Below are 11,010 nucleotides of genomic sequence, written 5' to 3' on the forward strand. Positions count from 1 at the left end.
AGCGATAGTGCACTTCCTATTGTGTTTTATTCTCAGATCCAACGTCAGTCGATTTGAGTAGTTTCGGTCGTTGACCCAACTCAAGGCCACTTCTAATGCAAACATACATTCACGATGGACTTTCTCGTGTGTGCAAGCTAGTGTAGTAGTAGTTAGAAAAGCATGCGATTGGGAAAAAAGGCAATCAACTTTAACTTTTGCCATACCAAACCATACCAATTTCCGAAGCTTTTGGGGTATTACCTGCGATTCTAACTCATCGGCCATTGAACTTGACAAAGGTGGTGTATGCACGGCGCCAAAAAAGCTCGCCAATAGTATAGTACGATCCCCACATCGGATCTAACCCGTTCTAATGATATACCCCTCCGACCAACGATCGGCTGTAGTGCACTTCTAAACGTGCTTTTCCAATCTTTGGAAGATAGGAGGCCGGAGCTTTCGACGGTTAAGGTTTAGCTTTCATTGGCATTGAAAGCGAACGAACTGCGGAGAGGAGGTCGTTGAACCGACACAATTTCGAAAGAAACGTTGCCCAACTGCCCGAGAGACCCAAAACATTGTAGTTTTCGCTTTCTGCTACCCACTAATCAAGAGGAATGATAGTTTTTGGAACAACTTCCGCTCTTCACAATATACTTTAATTGTAAACACAATATTTGATACTTTAGACTGCCCTCTACAGAACTGAAACACATTAAAGTTGTTATATTTTTAGTTCATATTTCTCTTTTTATATTTTCCTTTGATAACAATAAAATAGTTGCTTGTGTCATCTTCTATTTTCTCCTTGGGAGGATCAAGTTAAAAAGTTTTTGAAAAAGTTTAAAAGTTTAATTAAATGCATTTCCTTAAATCTAGCAGTTGCTAATAAGACCAATTACTACACGTAAGTTTATAAGCAGGGACCAAACATATGAGCATATTTTTTTTTTGGGTATTAATAAAGGAATAAAGAATTGTACCTATTTTTTAAAACTTTTAAATAAAATAAAAGAAGAGTTTCCAGATTTTTAATATTTTAGTTTTTGCTTTTGAAGTTAGAAAATAGTTACGTTAAAAAAAATGTTTTTTGTTTGTCCCTTAAAGTTAAAAAGTTCCCTAGACAGATTAGTTAAGGTAATTTAGTATTTATATAACTATTAATAATACGCTTGCCAATTACAATTAAATAAAGACGACGCCAATAGATAAATAAGTACTCTATAGTTTAAATTACGAAAAATAGATTTAATACGTATTAACTGGTTTTTCAATTATTAAAAATTAGACGAGTAAAAGACTCATTTATCAAAACAGGTTTATGATAGATGTTTGCATTCGTTGCTCAATTAGAGACGCCCAAAGGGAGCTTGGAACTGAAGGAAACACTGAAAGGGTTTTGCTATGTTCGGTGTTATTGCTTCTTTTTCTCTTAACACGTAGTTTAAAGGTATAAAATAATTGGTTGAATGGTAACTAAAGAAGTCCATGTTTAGTGGAATAGTCTTAGGTATTTACATAGGTCTAGCTTAGTTTCTAAACAGTGAGCCCCCGTTGTATGGTACAAAAACTAAACGCTTTGGGGGTAAATGGCGGGGCCCAAGTCCTTTAAGCTAAATACACATGCTTACTGTAGCTCCGCGGAGTCGGCAGTGTTTGAATTTGAGTTCTCCTCGGACTTCTTCGACGACGGGGAGTCGGATAGATTGGGCGACAGGTCGCGCAGCTTCACAACGTTTCCCACGGACACCAGATTGGCCGCCTCGGCCACCGAGTATCCGATGTCCGGCGGCGTGCCCTCCGGATAGCCCAGATAGTAGTCCGCTATGCGTCCCGCCTCGCGCAATCCACTCAAGTAGGCGCCATGCACGGTGGCCGGATAGTTCCGTATCGTATGCTCGCCGGCGAAAAAGAGGCGCGGCAATCCCTCCGCCTCCTTACTGGACGGCGGAATAACCGGCGCCGCCAGCAGATCGTAGTCACTGCCCGAGGAGCCCACGGAGACGTAGCTGTAGGAACCGCGGGCCCAGGGATCGCTGCGCCAGCGCGTGACCACCGTCTCCTTGGGCTGCGGAACGGAGGTGTTCCCGAAAATGTTCTTGAGCACGGACATACAGCGCCCGATTATGATGTCGTCCGTAACGCTCTCCACAATATTGGCCGCCATTCCGGCGACCAAAGCAAGCAGCACCGGAGATGAGCTAATGCTCCAAAACAGAAACATTTCGCCTGCAAGTAGATAAATTAATTTTTTTTTTTTAATATTTCCAATTATAGCCCTGCGTGAATCATTTAATTTTTATTTTATCATAGTATGCCTTGAAATTTCGGATTTGTTTAATTCAATTGTAAAATAAATTGAATGTTTTTCTAATTCATTTCGAATTGAATGAATGAATGAATAGTTTTTATGATTTTTTTTCAATTTGGCAGTTTTTTTGTTGTGCTTTCTTTTGAGAACAAAAAGTGGAAACTTTTTAAAAAGTCAATGTTAGCTGCTTAGTAAATTAAATTCAGGCAGATTTAATCACAAAATTATGGCACTTTCTTCTTCAAAAGAAATTGTCGTTTGAATTATTTCGGAATTCATGCCATTCATTCATTAAATTCTATTAAACTCAAAATTCTAATTAATTTATTCATATAAAACAAAAAATTCAAAATAATTCATTGAATCCATACATGCAGGCCTCTATTTAAGACTACAACAACTTACCCCTACTGGAAGTTGTGCTGCCCACGTGACCGAAGAGATTCGCGTTGGGATCCCAGAAAATGCGGTCGAAGCAGAGCACCACCTTATTGAGATTCCCGAAGCCTAACCTCCGGATGGCCTGCTGCTTCCAGTCCGGCAACGGCGGATCGAACTTGACCGTGTTGCTCTGCTGCGACTCCTCGTGGGCCACCGCCACTTTCAGGACGCCCAGGGTGAGCGTGCAGACGGCCAGGTCCGCTTTGTAGGTCATCTGCGAGTTGGAGGTCTTCAGGTTTTCGGCCACCACCTCCACGCCATTGGTGCCGTACTTAATCTCCTTGACGGCGCTGTTGACGCGAATGTCCAGGTTTTCAGTGAGCGCAACCGGCACACAGGAATAACCATTGCGCACGGTGGTGTGGTGGCCAATGAACTCGAAGTCGTCGTCCTGGTCCCAGTGCTTCAGCGACAGGTTGTTTAGTCGGGTGGCGTTGGCGAACTCCAGATTGGCAAAGTGCCAGTCCAGGATGAGGCGGTCGCGGGAAGAGAGGTACACGTCGCTGTAGATAAAGAGGAGATGGGGATTTAATTAATATATTATAATATATTTATCTTGGAAATGATGAAAAAGAACAAAAATATTTCTTTGGGTAAATTATGTTGGCTATGAAATGGACCATCTTGGATACTTGAGTTTATTTTATAGGATAAAGAAGACTTTCAAAACCGCGATAAAAATTTTAAATAATTAAAATTTATACTTTTTGGCCTAATTCCCCTAGTACACATTTAAAAACGTGTAAAGTTGCACGTTGTTCCTCTAAGCCGTTCCCGAGATATACTAATTTAAAGTTTGAGAACATTTTTATACCCTTGCAGAGGGTATTATGATTTCAGTCAGAAGTTTGCAACGCAGTGATGGAGACGTTTCCGACCCCATAAAGTATATATATTCTTGATCAGCATCACTAGACGAGTCGATCTAGCTATGTCCGTCTGTCCGTCTGTCCGTCCGTTTCTACGCAAACTAGTCTCTCAGTTTTTGAGCTATCGGGATGAAACTTTCCCAAAAGTCTTCTTTCTATTGCAGGTAGTATATATGTCGGAACCGACCGGATCGGACAACTATATCTTATAGCTCCCATAGGAAGGATCGGAAAAGAAAACGTTAAAAAAATTCTAGCTTCGGTGTTTTTTGAAATATTACCTTCTACTTTTGGGGATGTTATTTTTTAAATATTTCTGAATTTCGAATTAAATATTTAACAAATCGGACTACTATATCATATAGCTGCCATAGGAACGATCGGAAAATTAATGAAAAATATTAGAAAATTGAACATTTTTGCGATTTGTTAATTAATAGGAATGATCTGCAAGGGTATATAAGCTTCGGCTGGCCGAAGCTAGCTTCCTTTCTTGTTTAAGTTCTTAACTTCAAAAATTCATAGCGCCCTTAAAAGGACACCAAAAAAATTCAAAAAAATCTGAGATGGTAACCAAGACAAACTCTACGAGGTAGCCGAATTTAACTGCCCACCTTGGTCGGTTCTGCTCTAGTTCGTGAAGCTTGGCTTCCATCTGCTTATCCTCGGCATGGAGCTCGTTGAAAACCCTGAGCTCCTCCTCCACCTTGATCTGCGTGTTCCGAATGCTAAACTCCTGCCGTCCGTAATCCGCATCGCTCTCCACGCCCCTCGGTTTTCGCTGCTTGACCATCGCCAGGTGCTCGCTTCTCAGCGTGGCGATGCTCTGTTTGATGGTCTTCATGCGGCGCCGATGCTCGATGATCTTCGTCTGGGCCGCAATGATCTCCTGCATGTGCTGGGCTCGCTTGTGCTTGACCTGCATCTCCTGCATGCTGATAATCCACTCGAGGGCATCGCCCAGCGAAACCGGACAATTGCCGGCGTAGTTGAAGTCAAGGCGGTGGGACAGGTAGCTCGCAGACTCGAGTAGTCGATTGAATTCTCTCTCGATGACATCGTCCTTCTCCTTGGGCACCGGTTTGCCATCGGGGCCGTAGAGCGGACATGTCTGCTGGATGGGCACCAGGTCCATGCCGATCTGTTTGCTCAAAATGGTCATTGGATTGCCATACACGCCGGTCACCACCATGGCACCCAGATCGGCGATATAGCTGTTCTTGCGGAATGTCGCTATGCGTCCACCGACGCGATCTCTCGCCTCCAGGACGATCACATCCATGCCGAACTGCTGCAGCTGGTGGGCCACAGCCAAGCCGGAGATTCCTGCCCCGATCACAATGACTTTGCCGAGCTTTTTCGTGGGTATGGGTCGCAGCCGCTTGAAGATGCCAAAGTTGATGAAGCCATGACGCTCCAGGAACGAGTGCACCCGCCTCACCAGACTGGGTTCGCTGTCAAATGGCGGTGGGAGGTTCTTGAGGGCATTCTCAAAGCTCAACTGGAGCTTGGGATTATCCACCCACATGTGGAGCAGGCTGTTGCGGATATTGAGGAACACCCGATGGCCCAGAATGCCCGAACGACTGATGTCCGGGAAGCAGGCCTCCTCGTTCGGTGTCATCTTGTTGAAGGGCAGGCGGGACTGGAAGACGGCGCCCTCTTGGCCGGACAAAACGGTGGGTGTGCCCGCATCCCGCTCTTTCGAATCTCCATTCTGCGAGGGCCGCGGATTTCCGGCATTCGGACCGGAAACGGAAGTGGCATTCGCCTCCGATTTGCGGGCTTGACTTTGACTACGTCGCTCCGTCGGCTGGCTGTTCGATCCCAGGGATCCCGAACCCGATCCTGACTTTTCATTGGAGGCGGTGGCTTCTCCACTGCCACTCGGCCGGTTGCTGTAATCCACTTTGGGTCGATTGCGCCGACTGGTGCGCCGTTCGTCGCTGGTGGCGGGTGCATCATTGGAGTCCTCGTCCGGCTGCTTCTGTTTCTGGCCAGGATTGGGATTCGGATTGGGATTAGGAGGAGGAGCATTCCTTTTCGGCGACGGCTCGCCATCGGAATCGTCGCTAATCAGGGTCACATACTCGATGGGCTCGGTCATCTTGGAGCCACTGCCTCCGCTTTGCGTGGGCTTCATCACCGGAAAACAGTAATCCCTTTAAAATAAAAAAACCATCTGAAGTTTATTCGAAAATCGTTTCTCTGCGCGCAAAACTTACGCTTGAAAATCACGGTTTATTCAGCGCATAAAACCGGAATACTGTTGCATTCTTCTTTTTTTGCAATATTTTTTTAGTGGTTTTATTATCACACGTTTTGCCGATCGGACTGCGGATATCCCTTTTTTTTTGGTCACAACTCCCTGCTGGCCCGATTTCAGTGAAGTTAACTAAACTCGGTTGCTGTTTCAGCCGCTCGAAGCATTGCTTTTCATTTTACGTTAGCTCTCAGATCGATTTTTCGGCTTTCAAAAGTGCAAATTGAAATGTAAAAAATTGTTTATATGGTTTTGGCGGTGTGGCAGCCGCGCAATGCCGCCAACATACCCCTACCGGTGTGCCGAATTCAAACGGCGCCATCTGGTCACACTGCGCCGATGCCCGCGCTTAAGCTTCAAACGCTTATTAAATTTCATTGCGCACTTTACCGGCTTTTTTACAGGTAGAAATTAACTGAGTCACTTTTTAAAAAGAGTTATCTTTAATGAAGCAGCAGCATTTCCTTGAAAAACCCAGAACAGCGGCCGTAACCCACCGTGCGGTCATACTAATTTATAGCCGCTACTTTCCCCTTGAACCGGTTCATTCACTGAATCGGTATACTTTCGTTTTGAATGTAACCGTTTTTTAAAAAATATATTCCTTTGACTTTTAAATAAATAAACTAAAATATATATAAGGAGTATATAAAAAGGAATCGTGAACTCAAAACCTGACTTGCCTAGTAGAAGTAACTTAATTTAAAAGGAAAGTTAAAGATAACAAAAATTGACCTTTGAATCTACTAAGATAAAAAGTGGTTGGTATTCCCCAAAATCATTACCACCTTAATGGAAGTTGCTCGACATCCTCGTAGCTGCTCAACAGAAAGATATGATTTAATTGGATAGTTTCTAAATTTAGAAAGAACTTCATTATTGGTACATCGTTTGTTAGCTGCACGCCTAGATTAAAAAGTTTATTTATAAAGTTTAGTAAGAAGATAGGAACGGACTAGGTGATTCAAGTCGCCCAATTAAGGCAATCAGTTGCGGAGGGAGGATGTGGTTGAATAGTGTTTTTAAACCAATTTTGAAACACAATGAGCTGCTCAAAATTTTACCTGTAAGGAAGGGTCCTAAGAATCTGTTGATTTTTTTTTTTTTAAGAAAATATCTTTTTAAATGTTGCATTATGCTGTATTTTTGTTATTACCCTTTTTTAAATATTTTTTAATATTTTGCCCTCTTTAAATTAAACCCCATCTAATCCTGAACATAAAAACATAAATAATGCTTTGGTTTTTGCAATTTATATTTATGGATAAACCACTAAAAATGAATAATCTCAGTCGCGGTCATCGCAGCACTTGTCGTAGATGATGGTGCTCGTGCAGGCCTCGAGTCGCTCGTCGAAGAAGTGATCGAAGTGGCAGGTCTCCTCCTCGACCTCCTTGCTGTCCACGCAGCGGATGAAGTTGTGGCAGTTGTTGCTGCTGCTGGTGACCAGCATGGTGCCGCGACCCTCGCACCTGTTGTGGGTGCAGACCACCGAGGTGGCCTTGCCGCAGACCTGCAGATCGGCGTCGAAGAAATAGCCCTCGGGGCACTGCAGCCACAGGGGATCCAGATCGACGACAGTTTCGAGGGCCCGGCACACGAAGTAGCCGCGGCAGGTGGCACCATCCGACTTGAATTGGATCGTCTTGGAGACGGAGCACACACCGTCCTTGGGATGGGCGGTGCACTCCACCTTGTTGGGCTCCACACAGCTGCCGCTCTCCACATCGAAGTACAGGGTCTTCTTGGAGGTGGAGCACTTCTGGGCGCTGTGGTTTCCGGTCTTATCGCACTCGTAGTAGTAGCTGCAGTCGTCCTCCTTGCGGAACTTTGTCTTCTCCGCCACCAGTTCGCAAATGTTGTTCACATCCACGCAATGGGAGTCCGAGCCGTGCAAACAGGACTGAGAGCTCTCCGCGAAGTGCTGACCCACAGGGCACATCCCCTCCAGCGGCACTCCGTTCGCACAGTAGAAGTACTTGTGGCACTCGGTCGGATCCGAGACCCACTGACCATCCAATCCTTCACAGCGATTGCCGCAGTACTTGTGGCTACTGTCCAGCGTGTCCACACAACTGTTCTTGTTGGGATCGAAGGACTTGCCGGAGGGACAGGTGAGGAGGGTGCCCTCGCCATCGAAGCACTGGATGTACTGGTCACAGGTGCCGGGCTTGCGGATTTGGGTGCCGTTCTTGAACAGCCGGCACAGCTCCTCGTAGTCACCGAGACTGGCTGAGAAAGCCGAAGAAGTCATCAGAAAAAGGCAGCCAAATAGCACTCCAAAAAGCCTAGGGTCTGAAAAAAATATAAAATATTTATTATTCTATTCAGTTTTTATTCGCAGATCCCAAAAAAATTTAAATCCCTTAAATCAATAAATTTTAATGATATTTGTCTTTATATAAAAAAATCCTTCTTGTCTTTATTTATTTTAATTCCAATAATAATAATACAAATATTTTTTATTAAACAGTTAACACATAAATTAAAGTGATCTTTCTGTCGTTATTGTTTTACAACTTTTAGCGAAGACTTTCAACTTTTTTCTTTAAATCTTATTTTAAAACACCTTACAGAAGTCTATATTTATTAAAATTCCATTGAATATTGTGAATATTTTTAGCAGTTCTTTGGTTTGGCTGATAAAACTTACTCGGCATGGCTGATTGTTGGGGAATTTGGTTTAATTTGCAGAGTGGCTTGATGTGGCCTCGGGAACTAATTGCTCCCGACTAAATGGAGTTTCGTGAATGGAAAAAGTTTATATTAACTAGCAAACATCATCGCTGCCACTGCTTTTCGCTGATACCGCCTTTTATTGCCCCTATTATAAGCAAATCTTATCGATGTTTTGCGAAAGTACGTAAGCCCCTTCAAGTACTTCGTAATTCGTGATTGAAATCAGGACATCTGTCTGAATATTGCTTAAAAACTCATCCAGCTAATGAATTTTGGCCAAAACGCAGACTTATTAAAGCGAAAAATAAAAGTATGACTAGTTAATAAGGTCCTCAAGATATCGTAAATCGCAAATAGCCAATTTATTGGCTGTTAATTAATTGAACTATAAATAAATTAATCGTATCAGCAGTCACAAGTTATTGTTTGCATTGCCACCGTAAATGTGACAAAATGATAATGCCAGTGCTTTGCTATTTTGCTGTCGCTTTCAATTGTTTTTGGGAAAATCAGAACCTTTCAAAACATTGATTATGACTTACGACGAACAAGACACCGATTATCATTTATGGTTTCGTCAATGAGACTGAGGTATTCCACTCATACCACCTGCTCCTAAAGTTTCCATGATGATGTGATTTCTTAAAAAGCAATTTTGTGAAGGCAGTATAATTTTTATGGTTAATCAAACAGCTGGTGTTTTTTTTAAAAACAAATAATTCTGGAAAGAGAAAGCTCTCGTTGCATTTTAAAGGTGCACTAAAATTTTAAGGCCTAAATCTAATAACTGTACATATTATTGACATTATTAAGTTTTATAAGAATAAGATTTTATAATTTTCCTTTTGAAATTGGATACGTTTTAAAGTTTTTTATTTTTGGTAGGCTTTACGAATAAATTGTGGAGCTATATACTTAACATGCTTTTAAAGTCATAATGCTTCTTAATATTTTAAATACATTTTATTTAATTTATTATTTTATAATAAAAAAGTAAGATACGTTTTAAAGTTTATCATTTTTGTTAGGCTTTACGAATAAATTGTGGACCTATACACTAAACATGGTTTTAGAGTCATAACCCAAAAAGAAAAAAAATGCTTCTTAATATTTTAAATAGGTTTTATTTAATTTATTATTTTATAATAAGAAGCCCATCTTTGGCCCATCACCGCTACATCATTAAACATAAATTGCTAAGACTTCATTTTTTATAGCCCCCAAAAGGTCGAAGTGGCTTTTCTCTCATGTTATAAAGTTCAGAAAAAAAGTCTCTACAAAAAAAGAAAATATAGTTTGCTTAAATATATAAACATGTTTTAATATTCCCCGAACAATCCTAAAAATACTCCCATCCTTTACCATATCACTTCGATGGTTGAGCTTTATTAAGGGTATTTACTTCGTACACGCAGTGTAGGTCTTGATACTCTGGACGCAACTGCCCAGCTGCTCGTCGAAGAAGTAGTTGCCGCAGGACTTCTCCTCGCTGGCGACTCCGCCGGAGCAGTGGTAATAGTTCCGGCAGCCGGTGGTGGCGCTAACCACAAATTCGGCGGTGCGGCCATCGCAACGATCGTTGGTGCACTTGACCAGGGTGGGATCGATGCACATCTGGCTGCTGGCATCGAAGAACTTGTCCTGGGGACACTGGTTCCACAGGGGATTCGGATCGGGAGAGCCATCGGCCTGCTTGGCGCAGTAGAAGTACCCGCGACAGGTGGCATCATCCGCAACGAACTTGTCCACCGTCGGCTTGCTGGCCTTGCCGCACTTGTCCGCATTGGGATGGGCATCGCAATCCACGAGAGCCTTGGCCACACACGTTCCCGTGCTGGCCTGGTAGTACTGATTCGTGCAGGTCTTGTCCTTCAGCACTCCCTTTTCGCACACATGGTACTGGTTGCAGCCCTGCAGATTGTCGAAGTTCACGTTGTTCTTCACAATGTTGCAGTACTCAAAGGAGCTGGTCGTGCAGGCCGATTCGTATTGGTGGGTGCACATCTCGGTGGTGGCATTGAAGTGCGTGTCCTGCGGACACTTGCCATACATGGCCGTCTCCTGTTCGGAGCAGTAGTAGTAGCCGTAGCAGGACTTCGGATCGGCCAGGAAGTGGGTGGCCACGCCCTCGCAGGAAATCGAGCAGCTGGACGTGGAGGTGAGGGTCTTCACACACTTGCCCTGATCCTTGTCGAAGAAGGGAGTGGATCCCGAGCAGGTGCTGTAGTGGCTCACGGAATCGATGCACGTAATCGATTGGCTGCACGAATCGGGATCACGGATCACTGTGTTGTTCGAGAACAAGCGGCAGATGTCCTCGTCGCGGGCATTCACCAAGGGCAGCACCAGCAACAGTGCCACGCCCACGAAAACTACCGGTTCTGTAATCGAAACAAAGTTAGTTTGAAATTCAGAAAGGGGGTAACCACCAAAATCCACCCACTTTCCATCGTAGCTCAACTTTC

At 43.6% G+C, this 11,010-nt stretch overlaps 3 protein-coding genes across 3 annotated transcripts; all 3 read right to left on the reverse strand.

Annotated features, from left to right (window-relative positions):
* Positions 1–812: 812 nt before the first annotated feature.
* On the reverse strand, positions 813–6,234 carry Su(var)3-3 (lysine-specific histone demethylase Su(var)3-3). Its single transcript, XM_017156970.3, has 4 exons — positions 5,829–6,234; positions 4,218–5,765; positions 2,699–3,237; positions 813–2,211 (listed from the first exon to the last, which is right to left on the reverse strand). Exons 2-4 carry the CDS (start codon positions 5,744–5,746, stop codon positions 1,610–1,612), a joined length of 2,670 nt encoding a protein of 889 aa, XP_017012459.2. The 5' UTR covers positions 5,747–5,765; positions 5,829–6,234; the 3' UTR covers positions 813–1,609.
* Positions 6,235–7,117: 883 nt separating this feature from the next.
* LOC108067699 (peritrophin-48) lies at positions 7,118–8,570 on the reverse strand. The gene is made up of 2 exons (XM_017156839.3): positions 8,520–8,570; positions 7,118–8,161 (listed from the first exon to the last, which is right to left on the reverse strand). Exons 1-2 carry the CDS (start codon positions 8,524–8,526, stop codon positions 7,155–7,157), a joined length of 1,014 nt encoding a protein of 337 aa, XP_017012328.2. The 5' UTR covers positions 8,527–8,570; the 3' UTR covers positions 7,118–7,154.
* A 1,312-nt stretch (positions 8,571–9,882) lies between these two features.
* LOC108067698 (peritrophin-44) lies at positions 9,883–10,995 on the reverse strand. The gene is made up of 2 exons (XM_070214479.1): positions 10,989–10,995; positions 9,883–10,926 (listed from the first exon to the last, which is right to left on the reverse strand). The coding sequence occupies exons 1-2, from the start codon at positions 10,993–10,995 to the stop codon at positions 9,944–9,946; spliced, it is 990 nt and encodes a 329-aa protein (XP_070070580.1). The 3' UTR covers positions 9,883–9,943.
* Positions 10,996–11,010: the final 15 nt, after the last annotated feature.

Source organism: Drosophila takahashii, chromosome 3L (genome assembly GCF_030179915.1).
Source record: "Drosophila takahashii strain IR98-3 E-12201 chromosome 3L, DtakHiC1v2, whole genome shotgun sequence".
Lineage (NCBI taxonomy): Eukaryota > Metazoa > Arthropoda > Insecta > Diptera > Drosophilidae > Drosophila > Drosophila takahashii.